This window comes from Entelurus aequoreus, linkage group LG24 (assembly GCF_033978785.1).
Source record: "Entelurus aequoreus isolate RoL-2023_Sb linkage group LG24, RoL_Eaeq_v1.1, whole genome shotgun sequence".
NCBI classification, from domain to species: domain Eukaryota; kingdom Metazoa; phylum Chordata; class Actinopteri; order Syngnathiformes; family Syngnathidae; genus Entelurus; species Entelurus aequoreus.
In genome coordinates, this window is record NC_084754.1 from 14,505,248 (window position 1) to 14,528,397 (window position 23,150).

General features: G+C 38.8%; 1 protein-coding gene across 14 annotated transcripts in view; it reads left to right on the top strand.

The window, feature by feature from the left end:
* abcc8 (ATP-binding cassette, sub-family C (CFTR/MRP), member 8) overlaps positions 1 to 23,150 on the top strand; it is a 124,516-nt gene that overhangs the window by 74,276 nt on the left and 27,090 nt on the right. For 9 of the 14 annotated variants that reach the window (XR_009824362.1, XM_062036179.1, XM_062036168.1 and 6 more), the window contains 8 exons: positions 1,858 to 1,896; positions 2,185 to 2,283; positions 8,114 to 8,198; positions 9,589 to 9,669; positions 9,998 to 10,135; positions 10,968 to 11,093; positions 13,693 to 13,788; positions 14,919 to 14,985. Coding sequence is in view for 13 of the 14 variants with exons in the window: in XM_062036179.1 (XP_061892163.1) it covers positions 1,858 to 1,896; positions 2,185 to 2,283; positions 8,114 to 8,198; positions 9,589 to 9,669; positions 9,998 to 10,135; positions 10,968 to 11,093; positions 13,693 to 13,788; positions 14,919 to 14,985 (731 nt within the window). In the remaining variant the exon portion in view is untranslated. Of the gene's footprint in view, positions 1 to 1,857; positions 1,897 to 2,184; positions 2,284 to 8,113; positions 8,199 to 9,588; positions 9,670 to 9,997; positions 10,136 to 10,967; positions 11,094 to 13,692; positions 13,790 to 14,918; positions 14,986 to 23,150 lie in introns of all 14 variants that reach the window. The other 5 variants (XM_062036173.1, XM_062036178.1, XM_062036174.1 and 2 more) reach the window with 1 other exon arrangement.

Genomic DNA, 23,150 nt, shown 5'->3' on the forward strand with positions numbered 1-23,150 from the left:
AGACTAACACTTCCACAGGGTGCACACACTTGCTCTCAACAACTGCATTACACTTATGTTTATATATTCAGCAGGCATGGCTGCCTTTCACATTTGAACCGATAGGGTACCAATTCCCGATTCCTGGGAATTCAGACTGGTACTCAACGGTACCAATTTCGGTACTTTTGTATGTATTCATGTTGTAATAGGTGTTAATAATATAATTTTGTTTTAATGTAATATTTAAAAGTGATCTGATGATGATACGATTGCTGTCCAGTTGTTATATCTTGTTTTCTTACACTTCTGACATTGTGTTGCCGTAGTCAGGAAGTAGTCTTTGCCATTAAGTTGAATGTGCCAGTCTTTTCTTTTGTTCAGCCCTACAAAGTGTTAACTAGATACTATACGATTGCGATTCAGGATCTACTATTCGATTATAAATGTATTATTGATGCATCTTTAATTCATGTATATTCATGCAGTTATATATTTATTTTCGTTACATTAAATAAGCATTTATCACTTGCAACTTTTAAAAAACAGTGCCTTTGTAATAAGAATTTCGCATTAAATTTGTTAAATTAATGGAAATGTGTGCAAAACTAGAACATAAATACCCTATAACAAAGGAGCTGGTCGGATCTCTCAGTGAGGAGGTTGCTGCAGTCAGACACATTTTAGAACTGTCTGCATTACTTTATTTACAATGAATAAATCAATTATCGATTATTGACATTTACTAATCGATTTTATAATCGTCCATGTCCGAATTGCAATGCATCTTAAAATGTATTATTTCCCCTACCTCTAATGTTTATACTGTAAGTATTGTGCCTATTACTTACCAACTGTTTAAGTGGAACATGCATCTATATAAGTTGTAGTTGTCATTACCAAATTTGGAGATGTTGAGAAAGCCTTGCAAAATTGCTAATGCTAATCAATAAAGTAACATGTATACGGCATATACAATGTAAATCAGTATTGAGCCAGCACATTTTCAACAATGGAGCCTTGCTATTGAGTGCTTTCTATTAGGCATGTTTCTTTGTTGACATGGAAACTTACAACATTATGTAGACGCGGTCAACTACAAATACCTGTTTGCCCGCCAAGTGCTTGAGCCGGTGTCAAGTCTGCAACCAAACGCGACGCCACGTTCAACAAAGGCATCAAAATTTGGTACCCTTTGATTTTACGTGAAACGGTACCAAGTAATACCGACGGAATTTGGCTGTTACCTATAAAAGCACAGAATCCTACCCATCTCTACATGTATATATTTTTTTTATGTATTATTTTTATCGATTCCAAAAATTCAGTGATACATAATTGTGCAATAATTGATAGATGACAAGGAAATAATCTATGAGGCATCTCCATTGTGTAAATAGAAAAAGCACAGCCTTTTTTATCTTCCAAATCATACATTTCACTTGTGGATTGGTGCAATTTAAATTGAGAGTTAAGTCGAGCACCGCTAGCCAATGAGCTAGGAGCCCTGGGCTATCCACTCATTGACCAGCGGGGAGTGAGGTTTACAAAACATATTATCGCACAGCCACACTAGCTGGCATTGGGTTCACATATTTTAAAAAAAGACATCAATACCATGCTGTAGTGTATGAACAATTAGAAATAAATTGCTGCTTTTGTAATATTTTTACAAAAAAACCCTCCTGTATTTGATGTCATTAGATCATGGCAGTGTACCTGAGAGATGTTCTTCAGGTTCTACCCTTTTTAGTGTTTTTAAGGTCAACCATGAAAGGATGGCTGCAAATCATTACAAGACTGACGTAGGCGTGATTGATGAAGAATAACACTTATCTGTGTTTTGACATGTGCACGTGTTTGATATTCCTCCTACAGTCCCACAGACAGAGATGCTGCCAGTGACGGGGATATCAAGTGAGTACTTGATGACACATTAAAGGCAGTCTCCATGGAGACACGCCGTCATCAACAGAACACAACAGCCATTGCCATGTTTTTATCTAGAAATGCACTGTAGATAATACTGTAGTTACATGTCCCACTGACTGCATGTTGACCTGACAAACACACATTAACAATGCTTAGGTCATTTCTTAATGGACTTGAGCTCTTTTCACACCTAATTAGCCACAGAGATGGATGCCTTCCCAACCCTTTCCCTAACCGTAACCATGACACTGTTTTATTTGAACCCTGTGGTAGGAAGAGATGTGCTGTGGCCTACGCTTCCCAGAAGCCCTGGCTGCTGAACGCCACCGTGGTAGAGAACATTACGTTTGAGATGCCAATGATCAAAACCAGGTAAGGCCATGCACATGTTTTTTGGGGGTTGAATTGAACTGGTAGTGTTGTGTATTTGTGCACGCTGCTGCCTTTCAAGCAGCCAGTACACGTTCATTTCATGGCCAGTACTGGTGGTCTAGTGAAATGTTTTGGGGGCCACATTTCTAGGAAAATTGCATGTACTATTAATGGGCGTACTGCATGTGATCTACTAAGACTGCTTGTACAATCGATAACTGGTGCTGACCGCCTTATTGAGATGAGGTTGTTGCTTGTACTATGCAGTTTCACCATGGAGACACTCATATACTGCACATCCATGTTATTATGCTTCGCTTCTGCCTTTGAGACAGCGGGATGTTTACACAAAGCAGCAAATATGGCGAGAAGGAAGCAGGATTAGTCGGTTGTCCTAACAATCTTTTTTGTTAGAAAGGTTAAAAGATTGTTGAACACATTGATATTCAAAAGACTAGAAACACTGAGTTGTAAATTTAAAACAATTACATAAACTGACATATGGTGCCAGAGAGGAGGAAAATTAAACGTGGGGCACAAAGGACAAATGAGCTGAGGACGTGGCGTTTGTTTACAACCTACAGTAGACGGAAGTAGTTTCTTCTACTACTATTTCAGGGAAAAAAAGATAACTCTCTGCATGCCCAGAAGGTTCATTGGAATTATACGCTTGTACGCATGTCATGATCGGATTGCATAATTTAGTGTCCATGTAAACAGTCGATTTGAGTTTTAGATCAGCCAGGATTTAGATGGGATTGCGCGTCTAAACCTTGCAACATTGAGAAGTAAAACAACTAAAGCAAGATACAGCAGCCAGTAACTATATTTCTTCATGAATACATACCACATTGAAGCCACTGTCGAAATCTTTAATTACATGAATCATTAATGTCCCCATTAACTGGTTTTAGTCCACTAATGCTTCATGGCAGTGTAAGATAGAAGATGGAAGCCAAAAGAGTGATTAATTAGAATGGTTCTGTAAGCCAGTGTTAAGTGGATGTGTGGATCAATGCAGTTAACCGTGATCAATACAACCAGTACAAGAAGATATTCAGGCTATGTCTACACTAAGCCGGATAACCCCTTAAACGAATAATTATTTTTACTAAGCCCCGTTTCAGCCACACTAAACCATCGTTTAAGGTAACCCTCCTTTGATAATTTTTTACACGGGTAAGTGCGTCGTTTATTTCTTGAATCTACGGCTCTTAGCTTTGTATGGACTCATTGATCGTTTACAAATTGAGTTCGGAGAGGAAGTGACGCCAGAAAGACCGCGCCCCACACAGGAAGTGACGTCAGAAAGAACGTGCCACAGCCAGCTTCATAACAACCCGGAGCTAACCACTGGAAAGATGGAGGCGAGTCATCCAGACATGCCCGTGTTTCTCATTCTTTTACATGTACAGACGCTTGTGGAAATCACACATGAATACCTTAAGAGAAAGCGATTGCAGCTATTTGGGATACAACACATCTCAGACGGCAAGAGAACTTTCGAATGTCCAGGTCAGCTGTGATTCTACTTACCGAAAAACTTTGTCCATTTGTCGAAGTAGAGAATGCGGGCTCCCCCGTATGTGATAAAAAAAGTAGCGTGTGCTTTGTATTACCTGGCGTCGAGGGAAGACTACGGAAAATGGCGAATGCTTTTGGACTCGCAAAGCAGACCGTATCAGTTAATGTCCGCCATGTATGTCGCGGACTCAACGTCTAGGTCCAGCGTATATAAAGTCACCAAAAACGAATGGACAATGAAGGTGAAGGCAAAAGAGTGAGGAGTGTCCTGACCAGATATTTAGATCCCGATATTGATTGTTGTAAAATGTTCTTTGTCATATTGTGTACTTTCACGTGTTTATTAAAGATTTGATTAATTTATGATGGCTCAGGTGTGATTCACTACAATAGGGCCCCACAGCACACTGGATTCCAGTTAACTGAAATACCACCAAACTGGATATTGTTCAGATAAGTTAAATTTAAAAACTTGCACACAAAGCAACTATGACGTGCGCATTTTTTCATGCATGCGTACTAGGTCGCGTTGCGTAGGCGGACGGAGGAGGGAGGCGGTCTTAAACGGTGGCATTGTGTGTGGACACGGATAAGGTTAGGTGGGATTTACCCTGGATAACCTTATCCTGGCTTAGTGTAAATGGGGCCTAGGAGGCATTCAAAGCACATTGCACTCCAGATTTACACTTTACCCAAAACATGATATTAGTCATGGTTACTTGCTTAATATAGATATTAAAAACATGACCTTTCTTTTTAGCATGAGTACAATAGTCGCTTGCTTCCTCTACTTTGATGCTTCTGCAAATATTTGATCACATTTGTGTAGTTGAAATGTCCAAAGCACTCGGCTTCTTTTCTCTTCTTTGCACTTCTTGATTTCACAGAGCTGAGATGATTTGGCTACAATGCGCTAATGTAGCACTGCCTCCCTGTTTACGACATGTAACACAACATTGGCATTATGTGTTAATTACTTTTTACAATGTTTAATATTCGATCAATTCAATTGGCCAATATCAGGCCGATACCAACACTGGGTATCACTTGGAACCATCCTTAATCGAAAATGGGTTAATTAATTTTACTTTATTTATTTATTTTTGAGAGCACAAACACAACATGGACAAAAAAGTACAGGGGTATCTCGGTTTTCATTATTAACCCGTTCCAAAAAGTCAGACAATACCCGAATTGTATAAAACGTGTAGCTGTTTTTCCCCACAAGAATAATTATATGAATAATTATTAGTTTTACATGCAGAAAACAATATGAAATACATATACATGCTCAATGAAATAGATGAACACAGTACATGAAAATGTAATATATTTTTTAGCATTTTTGAGGACTCTTGTATGTGAAGATGTTGATAAAATGAGCAGGAGGATGGCAGGACAAAACTACATAAATACAACCTTCATAAATGGGGTTTCTCATCTTCTTTATCAAAGTGCAACTTTCTCCGCATGACAGGGTTTGCTTTTTGTGTCGTTCTCCATTAGTTTTGTTTAGGGCTGCAACAACTAATCGATTAAATCGATTAAAATCGATTATAAAACTAGTTGCCGATTAATTTAGTCATCGATTCGTTGGATCTATGTTATGCGCATGCGCAGAGGCTTTAAAAAAAATAAATAAATAAATAAATAAATAAAAAAAATATATTTTTTAAAATAATTATTTATTTATAAACTGCAACATTTACAAACAGTTGAGAAACAATAATCAAAATAAGTATGGTGCCATTATGCTGTTTTTAAAAAAATAAAATACTGGAAAGGATAGAAATGTAGTTTGTCTCTTTTATCCGATTATTAACCGATTAATCGAAGTAATAATCGACAGATTAATCGATTATCAAATTAATCGTTTGTTGCAGCCCTAGTTTTGTTATGTTGCTCTTATTATGTTACACAGTATACTGTATCAGGTTTCTTTTTACTGAGGAGTAAGGCTGCAGCTATCGATTGTTTTAGTAAATGAGTAATCTATCGATTTTAAATTCTGGCCACTTCATGTGGTCCGGATTTTATCAATTTGTATTAGTTGCACTCATTAAAACGATTAATCAAAGCAACATTAAAGCTTTTTTTTTTATTATTGAATCAATGGATTTGATGGGTTATTCGTTGCAGCCCTCCTGAGGAGGCGATAATTAGTAATCACTAATCAAAAAGCTTTAGTTTTCATTACTATACCATTCCGAATGTAACCTGTATGCTATTTGCATTCCGCTGCATCTCATGTTGCCTTTTTTCCTCATCTTTATTTTTGCACTTTGTGTTTTGCGTGTAGATTCCTTCTGTGTGAGCAGGATTAAAGATACTTTTTTCTGCATGCCACCTCTTCACCCAGGGTTCCAGCCTTAACTGATCATGACATATTTGGCCCTGTGGTGGCTTATTTTGCAGTCCTAGGCAATACAAAAAGCACAGACTGAGTCACTAACTTGTGGCATTCTTTGTCTGGGTACTTGATTTCGAAAAACACGCAGGCACTCTACAAGACATTTTCTTCTCATCTGTGCAGAAATATAGAGTACGTATACCAGTGGGGGGCCGTGCGTTTCTCACCTAGTCCTTCAGTGATGTCCTACTTGGTCCAACTACACCTCTCAAAATACCGTAATTTATGTCACCACATGGACACGGCTGGAGATACGATACAGAAACACACTTGCACACTACTGGGCATTGACCCCTCTCAACAGTGTACACAACTGTCTTTTTTTCCGCGCATTTAACATTCAATAAACCCGTTTCATCAATTAAAACATATCTTACGTGGTACTGTCAAAATTAAAATAATTGTATAAAACAAATGAAACATTAAAAAATTAAGAAATAAAATATTTGAACTCACAATTTGTAGAACCCATTCGACGCCATATAAGCCAGTGGTACTGTCGTAGTCGGTAGTTGGTTGTAGTCGGTTGATTCGTGTGAAAGTCGCGGGCAAACCATTTCACCGCCGGGATAGCTTCCGGTGTCGGCCGACATCGTCTCACAAGATGTAGTTTCTCTTTAAATATCTTTCTTGAAAATGGCCTTGCAAATATATATCTGCCACCTATCATTTCCAGGCAATTTTATAGTTTTTTTTGCTTTTAATGTAATTTGTGATGTTTGTAGTTCCACACAATCTTTGAATTTTAGCAGTTCTGTGTGCACAATATTGGACAGTCGAGGAATTTACAGGTTTGCAGGTGTTTGGTACAATATTAGACTTAGACTTAGACAAACTTTAATGATCCACAAGGGAAATTGCTCAACACAGTAGCTCAGTTACAATGATGGAAAGTGTAAGGATGGAAAGGACAATGCCCGTATAAATAGACTAAATATAGTGATATAAAATACAACATATATACAAATATATACAAATATATACATATGTGTACAGTATATTATATATACAGATATATTATATTATGTCTATAACATATATACAATATATAACAATTACCAAGTACAATATTACAGTATATGTGACAGCAGCAGCATAAAATAGATAGTAGATCCAGCAGAAAATAGAAAATATACATTAAAAACAAAGAGAAGTAGCTGACATAGAAGGAGTCAGGTAATAGGCAGATATCATCTATTGCTGTATGGCGAGTGATTATACAGCTGGATGCAGTGCGGAATGAAGGAGTTCTTGAATCGCACAGTGCGGGAAGGAAGCTGAAGGAGCCTGTTGGAGTATGAACTCCGCTGTCCCTCAATTGTCAGGTGGAGTGGGTGGGCAGGATTGTCCATGATGGCGAGCAGTTTGTCCAGTGTCCTCCTGTTCCTCACTGACACAAACGCCTCCAACTGCGTGCCAATAGTTTGGCCGGCTTTCGGGATCAGTTTGTCAATCCGGTTTGAGTCCCTTTTGCTGGTGCTGCTCCCCCAACAAACCACTGCAAAGTACAAGGCACTGGCCACAACAGACTGGTAAAATATCTCCAACAGCATTAAAGGACCTAAGCTTCCTCAGGAAAAAGAGTCTGCTCATGCCCTTCTTGTAAACAGCTTTGCAGTTGTCCTTCCAGTCCAGTCTGCTGTTCAAATGAACTCCCAGGTACTTATACTGCCCCACTACTGCCACCTCCCGGCCCTGGATCTTGATGGGCTCCACCGGGGTCATTCTCTTTCTGAAGTCGATGACCAGCTCCTTGGTCTTGTCCACATTAAGGACCAGATGGTTCGCCTGAGACCACTCTACAAATATCAGTGTCCTGTACTCCGCTATTGTTGCAGTTGAGCTTTTGTGTGCTGGTCCTCATCTGTATTCTGTCCGTCTGTTTGTTCCCGCTAGATACAATGCTGTCATTGAGGCCTGCTCTCTTCAGCCTGACATCGACATCCTGCCACAGGGGGACCAGACAGAGATTGGAGAGAGGGTCAGTAACGATTAATTTGAATTCCTCTGTCGGTCTTTTTATTGCCTGATCTGGCAATGGCTTATCCCTCTGTGGCTTGTTACACTGCAACAACATTGGTCATCATTACTGTGCTGCAAGGATGAGATGCTGGTGTGTGCAGGGATTTGGATTTTATGATGGATTGCAGTCCTACACAGGGGATAACAGGACTGCCCGCTTTTATAATACTCTATACCGTATTTCCTTGAATAGCCGCCGGGGCGCTAATTAATTTAAAACCTCTTCTCACTCCTGCGTTTACCAAAAGCATGCGGGATTGGAAAGCATGCGCTAACTATTTTAAAACCTCTTCTCACTCCGGCGCTTACCTTATCATGAAAATCACATTTAATAAAAAAAAACTTTATTATGGTCTTACCTTTAGGTATAAATGAGTCCATGCGCAGCTCCTATAAAAGTCTTCCTTATCTTTCTTCAGTTTTAAAAGTCTCTCTGTCTCGATGGAGATCTTCCTTTAAGTATTACCTCCTGCTTCGATTGAAAGTCCAGTTTAGAAAACTGTTTTATTTTAGATATGTAATCCTCCATGGTAAAAGTGCAAGCAAACAATGGCTGCTCACTCTTGCTGCGTGTTGTCTTCTTCTGCAGCACCGGTCTTCTGCAGTACCAGCAGTCGCAAGAAGGATCACTAGCGCCCTCTACCACCAGGAGGCGGAAGTCATTTAATGACTCATATTTGACCCGGCGGAAGTGCCAAACATGCGCTAATTATTTTGCGAAACAAGTTTGACCCGACTGTAATCCTAGGCAGGCGAATACTATATTCCCGGCGGCAATTCAAGGAAATACGGTATACTAAATACTAAATACTCTATACACTCTGTCTCAAAGTGTTAACATGTGCTCAATATTTCCTTACCATTATTGCTATGTTGTCTATTACCATTATTGCTATGTTGTCTATTACCATTGTTGGCATTTGTCTATTACCAATGTTGGTATATTCATTATTCCTACATTGTTGATACAAATTATTGTTACAGGGTAATAATTTTTGTTACCTGTGGTAATGCCACTATGATACAACATCTGTATTATAATCCTTGAACAAAGTAACAGTGAAACTCATGTGAATAATCACTGAATGGAGAACCGGGGGTGGTATTAAATAAAGTATCTTCTTCCCACTCCCTTTCAGGCAAAACTGGACAATCATGCATTACATACTATACATTACCTTTTGCACTATATTAATTTGTATTATTATGTGTTGTCAACTTTGTACTTTTTTATGTCATTGCCTGAAATAAATAAATAAATGAAAAAATGAAAATGAAATAATGAAGCTATTTGTTCCCTTTTTTGTGATAGCATCTCATCTTGCGTTACACTCCTGCCTTTGTTACAGGGTATCATCCTCTCGGGTGGGCAGAAGCAGCGCATCAGTGTGGCCCGAGCCTTGTATCAGCAGACAAATGTGGTCTTTCTGGTGAGTCACCTGCAGACAATGACATAATGAGCAAATATTAATCTGGCTATGGCTAATAAAAACAAATTTTGACAAACAAATGCACATTTCAAGTTATTTTTGCTGGACATAAATGCAACACATCCTAAATGCAAATGTTGTAGTTAAAGAGGCAAAGCACAAATCCATCCATCCATACAGAAGTAAAAGGTCACTGATAGTTTTGATGAGAAGGAAACTAAGAGCGGCACTGATAATAATAATAGTAATAATAATAATCCATCCATAATAACAATAATACTAATACATATGTTCCTTTATGTTACCCCACTTTGGTATCTTTTTACAGGACGACCCATTCTCTGCTCTAGATATTCACTTGAGTGACCATCTGATGCAAGATGGGATCCTCAGGCTCCTGAGAGAGGAGAAGAGGACAGTGGTGCTGGTCACGCACAAACTTCAGTACTTACCACAAGCAGACTGGGTGAGAGTTGTGTGTTTGTGTGTGTGTGTGTGTGTGTGTGTGTGTGTGTGTGTGTGTGTGTTTTTGTGTGTGTGTGTGCGCGCGCACGTTTGTGTTTGTTTGTGTGCGTGTACATAACGAGATATTTATGGCAGACTCCTGCGATAACGATATATATCATATTATTTGGCATATAATTATAATATAACCATTTCAAAATGGGTTAAAAGGCTCAATTTAGCTGCTGACTTATACGGTAACATTTTGCGTAACTTCCTGTTGTATTATTTAGTCAAATCAATTATTAATGTACTTGTTAATTTGCTGTTAATATCTGGATACTTTCTGTTGTAACATGGTTCTCTCTATATTTCTGTTAAAATGTAATGGGCACTTATTCTTCCGTTCTTTGGATATTTTACATTAGTTTTGGGGCATACTATAAATTTGGGTATCAATCAAATACCACATAGTAATAATCCGTAACAGTATTAGTCATACCAACGCAGATATTTAAAATTTAAAAAATCCTTAAATGATTACATTTCTAATGGCAATTATAATCAGACAAAAAACACAGGATGGTGGTGTAACATATTTGGATAGTTTCTTACTATTGGCTCTGACTTAAATCATTCGGGTTTTGCCCTTAAAGCCCTTCTGTGTCCAAAGACTAATTTCCTGAATTTGTAAACAATAACAAAAATGCATACATTGTCCCGATATAACGATAGTAATAGAAGCTCTACAGATGGTCATATTTTTATTTTGTAAATCTTCTGAATAGCGCAATCCTAACGCGTATACAATGAATCAGTTACAGATTGTTTCATGCGTTCGTGTGTCTTTTCAGATTATTGCCATGAAAGACGGCACCATCCAGACCGAAGGGACTCTGAAGGACATCCAGAACTGTGAACCTGAGCTCTTTGAGCAGTGGAAAACGCTGATGCACAGACAGGACCAAGAGTTTGAGACGGTAAGTAATGAGCAGCACCATCCAGTGCTATTTAATTCCTAATTGCTTTTAACCATTGTTGCTATTTTTGGCATGTGATTATTTGTTTGTTTGTTTTGTTTCATTCATTTAAGGTCAAACAAAAAACAATTAACATTACATTTAAAATGAATAATGAACGAAAAGAAGCAGAAAAAAGTAAAACTTATATCTGACCCTATTCATACCGTTACAGTTGTTGTTCAACTCAGAAAACTAGCAATATATATTCGTAACATACATATTTAATAATCATCATCATCATCATCAGCCGTTGTCAGTCCACTGCTGGACGAAAGCCTCAGCATGTTTCTGCCATAGTGAACGATCTCTTGGCGTACTCTTCATGCTGGTTATTAGCCTACACCTTCCACGCTGGCTTGGTGCGGGTTGGAAGGGGTATTTTATATCAGAGATCCTTCTCCTAGACTAATTGCCTTACTGGGCTGTTGAACTTAGTCTGTCCTGTTGGTTGTCCGCGCCCCAATTACCCAGGGACCCGCTCAGCTTTATGGCGCTGACCGCCCGCCAGTCACAAGAGAAGGTGCAAACGGTTCTTTGTGTGCATTTTATAGACGTTAGTTGGGACTCACTAACCCCACAAACAACCTCCCATCTCATGCCTGGATGTAGTTTAACGTCATACCCAGGACACATTTAATAATATACAACAAAATAACTAAACATGGACACAATCATTTACTCCAAATCATATATTTTCATCTTAATGATTTTTAAAAAATTTTAATACAGTAGGAGTTTTAGATTTAATCATTTCACTGTCAAAATTGTTCCACAAAGTAACACCTTTGATTGAAATGCTTCATTCCTTTATCCCCATTCTAAACCTCGATTTAGCAAAGAGCTCAATTCCTTTTTTGATTGTAACTACTTTCTTGTTTAACGAATACGTTTTGATTGTTTTGTTTTGATTTTTAGGATATGACACTCTACCAATACTTTAAATTTCAGTAAGTTTAACTGTTTGAATATCATGCTTATCCACTTATGATTCCTACGGCTCTTTTCTGCAGAAGGAAGGTTGGATTTAAATATGTTTTACAGGCACTACCCCACACTTCTACACAGTATGTTAGATATGGAACAATCAGTGAGTTATACAAAATATACAATGCTTTTAGATTAAGAAATTCCTTCCCTTTGTGTAATATAGAAATAGTTTTAGATACTTTAGCCTTTGTATTATTATGTGATTTCCATGACAAACGTTCATCAATTGTAACACCAAAAAAACGGATCTTCTTTGTTCTTTGAATCTTAACTCCTTTGATATATAATGAGGCATCCACACTTTTCCTACTACTACAAAAATAAATCAATTTTCAACCACCTCTAACACATGCTTAATATTTTGTCCTTAATAAAATAGGGTTGGGTCGTCCGCAAATAAAATACACTTAAAAGTTTGGAAACCATGGTAATATCATAGAGGTCCAAGGATCGATCCTTGTGGAACTCCACGACTACAAAAATGTTTTGTTGTACTGTGCAGGTTTGAAATAAATACTTCAATTCAATTCAATTCAATTAAAGTCCCCTTATAATGGGGCGAATAGGAGGCTCTCTATTCCGCCGATAAAACCCAATAAAAAAACTTCCAAAAACTGCCAACAATACAGCATTTACATTTTGTGACTTGAATATTAACACTATTAGTGATATTATTATAAGCGCCAACGCGGACAGGCTATTTTTGCGGCGCCGTGATCACAAGCTTGTGTGGCAATGTTGACATGATCGACTGATGAGCTGCTTCCTCCTTTTCGTGCTCATAAAACTTTATTGTAGATCATAAATCATGCCTCTCACCTTGATAGTAGAAGGACGAGTACGTATTCCGACAAGTTGGTACACTTTGACAGCCAATTTAGAACCGCAAATGGCGAGAATGACACAAAAAGACGCTTGGTTCCGCCTCCTTTTTTTAGTGAGGATTATGAGTCATTCTTCATCTGGAATATCATCGGGAATATAACAAGATTCTATCAGTCGACATTCTAATGACAGCAGACATTGTACAGTAAGTGACGTTTTATTACATTTGTTGGCTCTCATGAAGTTTGCAGTAAGTAATAATCAGTGATGTTATAAAAAAAATAACGAAAACATTGTGGTTCGTTTTTTAAATTAAAGCGCTGTGTATGCTTAACATGATCATAATACATAAATATTAAATGTTATTATAAATGTGCCTGTTACTACATTACATATATACTTACAGTGTGCATATAAAATCTTAACAGAGGTGATTGGATTTGTTTTAAGGGCTTTATTGGCAGAGTAGATCAGGCTCCCATAGGCTCCATTGTAGGCAGACTTTTGATCGCATTTATTTACTATTTAGAATGCATTAAAAAAAAAAATATATATATATATATATACTGTATATATATATATATATATATACCCGTCTTCATGTCTTTCATACTGATTGTGAACAATAGGCAAAATTCCAAAAAAGTGCAGTTCCCCTTTAAGCATCTAGTGCTTTGTTTACAGAACCTGAGCTTGTTGTTTGAAAATTGCGTCATCACATTTTTAAGACATTTCTATTTTTCAGGAGACCGTAGCATCCAGTATGACACATATGGAAAGAAAAAATCTGCGGAGAGCTATGTACTCCAGAGAGGCTGCTAAGACTGAGGAGGACGAGGAAGGTGAGAGGTCAAAATACTGCCAGGCCATGTACTGTCATGTACAAATATTAATGCATATAGTCCTTAACTTCATTAAAAGGTACCGTAATTTCCGGGCTATAGAGCACACCTAAGTTTAAGCCGCACTCAATTTTTGGACTAATCTTACTTTGTACATATATCGGCCGCACAGGTCTAAAAGACACAGGTGAACACATTGAAACATAACATTTTTACACAGGTGCTTGTGTTCATTCACAAATTTAACAAACGACAGTTCAGGTAACAGGACATATCGCCTACCGGAGAAGTCATCCTTCTTCTCCTCCTGCGTGCTATAACTACTAAAGTCGCCTTCTTCGGTGTCGGAGTTGAGGTGACTCGGGATTGCGTTTTCTCTGCCTTGTTTTTACTTTCGTCTTGAGGCAGGTCGCCTCTGGGTTTGTCCCGTCTTCTTTGGCAGTAATTGTGGGGGATTTCCGTTACCTTTTTTAAATGACCGGGCCGACCATCTTTAGCTGAGGGGCTGTGTCTTGTTCATTTCTTGGTGTCTTTTCCATATTGAGGGTGAGTCCACAACACACTAAATGGCCTACTGAAGGATTGTTTGATGTAATACCTTCGACAAAATAATTATTTACCATTTCATTGGTCCACTGTGACCTGTTCGGCAATCTTTTAGTCCTGAAATTACGGTACACCTCTATGTAGTTCTCATAGTTTTGGGAAGTCCTCCACGTCACAGATTTATACTGTTTCACTTCATCCTGAAAGTAGTACACGTGCATTTAGGAGGCTCTTCCAGCTTATATTTATCTACTTATTTTCAGTGTTGCTGCTAGTTGAACCATTAGACATACACGTTCTGCATCACATTCTTTTCTACTGTGATGTACCATACCCCACTGTCTTTGACACTACTTTACTTTCACAATACTCTTCCCGACTTACCTCCACACTTTGTCACCAATAAGACACGCTATTCCACAACCTCTGGTGTTTATCGTACACAACTTATTGCCTCGTGTTGCTATTGAACCTGCTCTCTAATCCAAATTTCTGTGTGTCTTTGTTGTTTATTTGTGATAGTGTTTTTCCAAGTGTAGCGGCATTACACTTTATCTGTGTTTTGTGTTGTTTCTCGCGTGCTGGTGACACCCCCTGGACTTTCGCCATGACTCCAGCACCAGGTTTTACGCTCATGTTCGATCAAACAGGTGTGACCAGAAAGCATGCTTTGTCAAAGCAAACAAACCCTGAAAAAAAGACAAGAAAGCAATTGTGTGGCTTTCTGACGCTGCTCGAAAATCCTGTCTTTGTACGCTTCTCCCTTCATATTAGAATCATCTATATTTTCATTCTTATTTTGACATGGTTATGTCTTGCCTTCCAAACACTCACCTGCTTGAAGGAGGATAAAACCAATCCTGCTTCTCATCAACGCTCCACACAGCCTCTTGCTCCAACCTGCTGCATGATATGTGGATATATGCTGTACAGTATTTACAGCAGGTGTCAATACTCGCTCCTCACCCCCACTTGGTGTTCCAAGTGTACGGTTGTTCCCGCTAAACACTGCTTTCATTGGGCTGGGCCTGCAGTAGCACATTTAGAAGGGCACATTGCAGACCCCCGCCAAGGTTTCATACCTAAAACCATTACTGTACACCTATCTAGTTGAATATATCACCTAGTAACACTTTTACTACTTGTTTGTAAAGTTAAGTGATTTGTTCAATTATCAGTATTAGCACTACACATTAAAAGGTATCACTATTAATTAATAAGATAGAACAACCCGCTTATGTCGACTACCTGTCTATTAAGACCATCTCATCAAGTCCTGATTGTGTGCAGTTTCCCACAGGCCTGCAATCTATTTGTGGCAGTGGTCAGGGCTAAGGGGTGGTCGTGGGGTTGAGGGGCTTTTGCCTCCCCGGCTCCCCAACTTCAACACACCAATCCCTAGCCCGCCCGAAAATACAGTTTAAAAAAAAAAAATCATAATTTACAGAACAGCAACAATGCAAAAATATCACCCATTTTAAAAATTATTTTGTTCATGAATACATCTCCTTCACGACAGACGCATGCAGGTCTATGCGAGTGTAATTGAAGTCAAGTAAAGTTCCGGTAGCTCAATAGTAGTACGCTGGTCTCTCACACGGTTTGAGACCCGCTCGGAGCAGTAGGAAAAAACAATGCAACAGAGAGAGAGAGAGAGTACATGATCGCTAGACAAAGCTGAGTTGTTTATGATTAACAGCTATGAACATCAACCATTGCCTTCCGCCGTCAAAATCAGGGTCCCCTGATTGGTTGGGGCCCCTGGGCTTCAGCCCAGTCAAGCCCGTGCATTAAGGCAGCCTTGGCAGCCTTGGTTGGGTATTAAAACTCCGTTCCTCGGAGAGAACACAATAAATAACAGAATAAATGAACAAATTAAAAAGATGGTTTGACAAAAACAGACTATCTTTGACTCTCAATAAAACTAGAATAACGATATTCGATAACAGTAGAAGAGAAAGTCAAACACAAATACACATAGACAAAGTAGAAAAAGAAAAAGTAAAAAAAACAACTAATTTTTAGGTGTTGTAATGGATGAAAAAATAACCTTGAAATCTCATGTAAAAGTATATGACATTAAGGTGGCAAGAAATATTTCAATAATGAATAAAGCAAATTATGTACTTGACCAAAAATTACTTCTACTAAAGTACACTTCATTCACTAACCATGTTACAGAAAAGATCAGTTAAAATAATAACTAATGTTGGATATAGAGAACATACAAACCCTTTATTTATTAAATCAAAAATATTGAAATTTAATGACTGGGTGAATATGCAAACTGTACAAAGCAAACTATCAGCTGCTACCAAAGAATGTACTACAAGGCGAGAAATATCAGCTCAGAGAAAAATGTAATTTCCAACATTTGTATGCACATACAAAACTTAAAACATTTGGTATATCAGTATGTGGAATTAAATTGTGAAATGGATTAAAGTAAATACATTTATCAATATACTAATATGGTCCAGTTTAAGAGGCTGTTCAAACTAAAAGTGTTTCCAAAATACAAGGAAGAAGAATTTTGATGAACATCTTGAACTTTATTGAAAATGAGATGTTTTATTTCATATGTGAATCATACCTGACTTAGCTATTAAAACATTTGTTGAATTTCATACTCCTTTTTGAACTTGCTGTAAAAAGAAATGTAAATATGTAAACTATATCATACATCACTTGTAATTGCATACATGTTCTAAATAAATTTAAACCAAACCAAATAAGAGTCTCGGTAAAATAACTTACATAAGCATGTTTGTTTGCACATTTGCTGTGTTATGTAATTATTTGGGTTTTACTGTGATAATTATGACAATATTAAATAAAATTAAATAAATATTACTTAACATTTTATTCATGTCATTGAATTATATAAATTACAATTCAGTTCAACTTGCATGTCACAAAATCCGTAAAATAAAAATGGATTGTTTTAAACCAAAAATAAAAAAAATTCGTACCGGTTCAGGTACTGTTTTTACCCCATTAATACTTGTGTTGGTAAAAATGAAAACAATACCCATCCCTAGCGGTTGGTTGGGAGAAGATAATGGTCTAATTTGGCACTTGGCACTACTTGGCACTCAGCATCAAGGGTTGGAATTTTGGGTTAAATCACCAAAATGATTCCTGAGCGCAGCCACCGCTGCTGCTCACTGCTCCCCTCACCTCCCAGGGGGTTGAACAAGGGGATGGGTCAAATGCAGAGGGTAATTTCACCACACCTGGTGTGTGTGTGACTATCAGTGGTACTTTAACTTTAACTTTTTACTTTAATTTTCGATTACCGGTATGTATTCGTAAAAAGTGAGTAAAAACATAAAAAGGAAATGTCGCAGTGTACATGTTGATGGGGTAGGGAGCCCATAGAAACACTGTGCTTTCATGTCAGTCTCTAAAAGTCTTGTCACCAGATTTGTCGCTAGCCACTTCTTTGGAAATTAGTATCTATAGAGGTTTGATTAGTCGCTATATAAAATGAGTGACTAAGGGCCCTATTCTCCCTTGTGCTTAAGTGAAAAATCAGAGTTTTCGCGGGTCATTCAAAAGCAATAAAAGTAATTAAATGGATTTTGTGAAAATTAAGGCCTTAAATCGCATTAAATTTGACGTATACATTTTTCATACCTCTGGACAATTGTAGGCCGAGGAAGATCAATTAACCAGACGATAAATGAAAATGAACTCAATAACTTTGCCTTGATCGATAAACTGCGATGTCCGTGTGTTTCTTTTCTTCGTCTCATGCTTTCAAACTGGCTACAGAGGTCTCACTCTGTGCATGGCTCTCAGCACCTGAGCATGTTTATTCAACAGTGGAATTTATGTGAACCAAGTGAGCGTCTTGTCAGTCATCCACAATCTTTGTTTTCGGTATGCGGAGGCATGACCTACTTGCAATTCTCTTCCACATGTTTTCCTGTGTGCAAGGCTGTAAAATAACGAGGTCAAATATTGGCAATCCAAGAGGAGCTTTGAAAAGCTGAAATCATGGGTATCCCAGCACCATATAGATCAATCAATCAATCAATCAATGTTTATTTATACAGCCCTAAATCACAAGTGTCTCAAAGGGCTGTACAAGCCACAACGACATCCTCGGTACAGAGCCCACATACGGGCAAGGAAAACTCACCCCAGTGGGACGTCAATGTGAATGACTATGAAAAACCTTGGAGAGGACCGCATATGTGGGTAACCCCCCCCCTCTAGGGGAGACCGAAAGCAATGGATGTCGAGTGGGTCTGACATAATATTGTGAAAGTCCAACACATCAGCGAAAGTCCAGTCCATAGTGGGGCCAGCAGGAACCATCCCGAGCGGAGACGGGTCAGCAGCGTAGAGATGTCCCCATCCGATGGACATGCTAGCGGTCCACCCCGGGTTGGGAGCAGAGTAGAAAAGAAAAGAAAAGAAACGGCAGATCAACTGGTCTAAAAAGGGAGTCTATTTAAAGGCTAGAGTATACAAATGAGTTTTAAGATGAGACTTAAATGCTTCTACTGAGGTAGCATCTCTAACTTTTACCGGGAGGGCATTCTATAGTATTGGAGCCCGAATAGAAAACGCTCTATAGCCCGCAGACTTTTTTTGGGCTCTGGGAATCACTAATAAGCCGGAGTTCTTTGAACGCAGATTTCTTGCCGGGACATATGGTACAATACAATCGGCAAGATAGGCAGGAGCTTGACCGTGTAGTATTTTATACGTAAGTAGTAAAACCTTAAAGTCACATCTTAGGTGCACAGGAAGCCAGTGCAGGTGAGCCAGTATAGGCGTAATATGATCAAACTTTCTTGTTTTTGTCAAAAGTCTAGCAGCCGCATTTTGTACCATCTGTAATCTTTTAATGCTAGACATAGGGAGGCCCGAAAATAAAACGTTACAGTAATCGAGACGAGATGTAACGAACGCATGGATAATGATCTCAGCATCGTTTGTGGACAAAATGGAACGAATTTTAGCGATATTACGGAGATGAAAGAAGGCCGTTTTAGTAACACTCTTAATGTGTGACTCAAACGAGAGAGTTGGGTCGAAGATAATACCTAGATTCTTTACCGAGTCGCCTTGTTTAATTGTTTGGTTGTCAAATGTTAAGGTGGTATTATTAAATAGATGTCGGTGTTGAGCAGGACCGATAATCAGCATTTCCGTTTTCTTAGCGTTGAGTTGCAAAAAGTTAGCGGACATCCATTGTTTAATTTCATTAAGACAGGCCTCCAGCTGACTACAATCCGGCGTGTTGGTCAGCTTTAGGGGCATGTAGAGTTGGGTGTCATCAGCATAACAGTGAAAGCTAACACCGTATTTGCGTATGATGTCACCTAGCGGCAGCATGTAAATACTAAAGAGTGCAGGGCCAAGAACCGAACCCTGGGGAACTCCGCACGTTACCTTAACATAGTCCGAGGTCACATTGTTATGGGAGACACACTGCATCCTGTCAGTAAGATAAGAGTTAAACCAAGACAAGGCTAAGTCTGACATTCCAATACGCGTTTTGATACGCTCTAATAAAATATTATGATCAACAGTATCGAAAGCGGCGCTAAGATCAAGAAGCAGCAACATAGATGACGCATCAGAATCCATCGTTAGCAATAGATCATTAGTCATTTTTGCGAGGGCTGTCTCCGTAGAGTGATTTGCCCTGAAACCGGATTGAAAAGGTTCACAGAGATTGTTAGACGCTAAGTGTTCATTTAGCTGCTGTGCGACAATTTTTTCAAGGATTTTCGAGATAAACGGAAGGTGGGACACCGGCCAGTAGTTTACCATGAGGTCAGGATCGAGGTTAGGTCTTTTGAGTATAGGATGAATAACTGCTTTTTTGAATGCTAGGGGAACAGTGCCAGAGGAAAGTGATACGTTTATAATATTTAACCCTGATGGACCTAATAAAACAAAAAGCTCCTTGATAAGTTTCCCAGGAATTGGGTCAAGTAAACATGTTGTTTGTTTTGTCCCATTTACACATTTTAACAATTCCTCCAATGTTATTTCATCAAAGAGAGAGAAACTATTTTGGAGGGCAGTGTCCGTCGTATATACAGTCGTATCTGTGTTAATAGAACCCAGTTGTGGCTGGGATGCATTGTCTTTAATCTCTTTTCTAATGACTTCAATTTTCTTATTAAAGAAATTCATAAAGTCATCTGCTGAGTGGGTGGAGCTACTGGGAGGAGTCCCTTGTTGGGTTAGCGATGCTACTGTACTAAACAAAAATTTAGGATAATTTTTGTTGAGGTGGATGAGATTTGAGTAATATTTAGCTTTAGCTGAGGTAAGCATGCGTTTATAAGTTATTAAACTATCACTCCATGCTTGATGGAAAACCTCAAGTTTAGTCGCACGCCATTTGCGTTCCAGCTTTCTACATGATCATTTCTGGGCTTTAGTTTCTTCTGTAAACCATGACTGTCGTCTGTTTTCATCGCAAAATTCCACAGTATTCTGGACATCTGTGTTGGTGAATCTTTTGCAATTTGTTTAATGAACAATGGAGATAGCAAAGAAGAAAGCTGTAGGTGGGAAGCGGTGTATTAGCGGCCGGCTGCAGCAACACAAACACGTAGCGGCTACGTCGTAGCCGGTGTTTCATTGTTTACATTCCCGAACGATGACAGTCAAGCTTTACCATTGGCCTGTGGAGAACTGGGAGAACAGAGACTCTTACCAGGAGGACTTTGAGTTGGATACGCATGCTTGTGGAGATGGGACAACAGAGACTCTTACCAGGAGGACTTTGAGTTGGATACGCGCTACCGTGAGTACGCATCTGCATTTGATCGCTTACCCGTACGTGCGTGCCGCTATGTGCATGTCACGTACGTAACTTTGGGGAAATATATGTGCTGTATGAACTTTGCGGAGGTGAACTGTACTTTGGGCTGTGGGATTGAGTGTGTTGTGCGGGTGTTTGATTTGTATTGGCGGGTTGTATGGATGGGAAGGAGAAGGTGTTTGTTATGCGGTATTAATTTGTGGCATATTAAATATAAGCCTGGTTGTGTTGTGGCTAATAGAGTATATATATGTCTTGTGTTTATTTACTGTTTCAGTCATTCCCAGCTGAATATCAGGTCCCATCCGCTTCTCACAGCATCTTCCCTATCTGAATCGCTTCCACTGCCCTCTAGTCCTTCACTCTCACTTTCCTCATTCACGATCTTTCATCCTCGCTCAAATTAATGGGGAAATCGTCGCTTTCTCTGTCCGAATCGCTCTCGCTGCTTGTGGCCATGATTGTAAACAATGTGCAGATGTGAGGAGCTCCACAACCTGTGACGTCACGCTACTTCCGGTACAGGCAAGGCTTTTTTTATCAGCGACCAAAAGTTGCGAACTTTATCGTCGATGTTCTCTACTAAATCCTTTCAGCAAAAATATGGCAATATCGCGAAATGATCAAGTATGACACATAGAATGGATCTGCTATCCCCGTTTAAATAAGAAAATCTCATTTCAGTAGGCCTTTAATAATTACTTTGCTGAAGTTTAGCGTATTATGTGAAAGACTGCTTTTCTTCTTACTACTAAACAGTGCCCACTTAAGTTGACAACTGTAAACGTTGTCAACATTCTTTTTGAGACTCAGAAGGGTAATTTCTAAGGAAACGGTCCTGTTTATGCCGACATTTGTTGTAGTATTGTTACGCATTATTCTTATAGTGAAGAAGCGTGAAATAATAATATACTTACGCAGCATTGAAACAAAGTGACTTCCTGTTCAGTGCAAATTAGGAAGTGGTCAAGACAGACAATGAAATGATCGCAGCAGCAGTAGATAAATATTTAACAATATCATAAAATCTGAATAAACGTTTACAAATAAAGAAAAGAGCCAGAGTATGGTCTAGTTTCGGCTATTTCAACAACCTCCTATGTTGATGTCACTTAGGCCAGTGTTTTTCAACCACTGTGCCCGTGGCACATTAGTGTGACGTGAGATATTGTCTTGTGTGTCGTGGGAGATTATGTAATTTCACCTAATTGGGTTAAAAATACTTTTTTGCAAACCAGTAATTATAATCTGCAAATAATGTGCCGTTGTTGAGTGTCTGTGTTGTCTACAGCTAGGCAGAGTTACCGTGTAATACTCTTCCATATCAGTTGGTGGCAGCAGGTGGCTAATTGCTTTGTAGATGTCGGGAACATGGTTTGTCGTGATCACAATATGCGGGAGGCAGCGAGTAGTTAAAAAGGTATCTAACGCTTAAACCAAAAATAAACAAAAGGCAAGGGCCGCTAAGAAAAGGCATTGAAACTTAGGGATGGCTATGGAAAACGAAACTAAAACTGAACTGGCTGCAAAGTAAACAAAAACAGAATGCTGGACGATAGCAAAGACTTACAGCGCATGGAGCAGACGGCGTCCACAAAGTACATCCGTACATGACATGACAATCAACAATGTCCCCACAAAGAAGGATAGCGTCCGCACAATTTAAATAGTCTTGATTGCGAAAACAAAGCAGGTGCGGGGAATAGCGTTCAAGGAAGACATGAAACTGCTACAGGAAAATCCCAACAAAACTGGAAAGGACACCAAAATAGGAGCGCAAGACAAGAACTAAAACACGACACACAGGAAAACACCAAAAAAACTCAAAATAAGTCACGGCGTGATGTGACAGGTCATGACAGTACACCTACTTTGAGACAAGAGCTATAGTGATGCATGGTTGGTTATGGTTTGAATTCACATCCAACAATTGCGAGAACAACTTTTTACTGTCAGTATCGGCTGCGGAGTTTCATTTTTTTATGTTTTTTGCCGGTGGTGTGCATCTGGATTTTT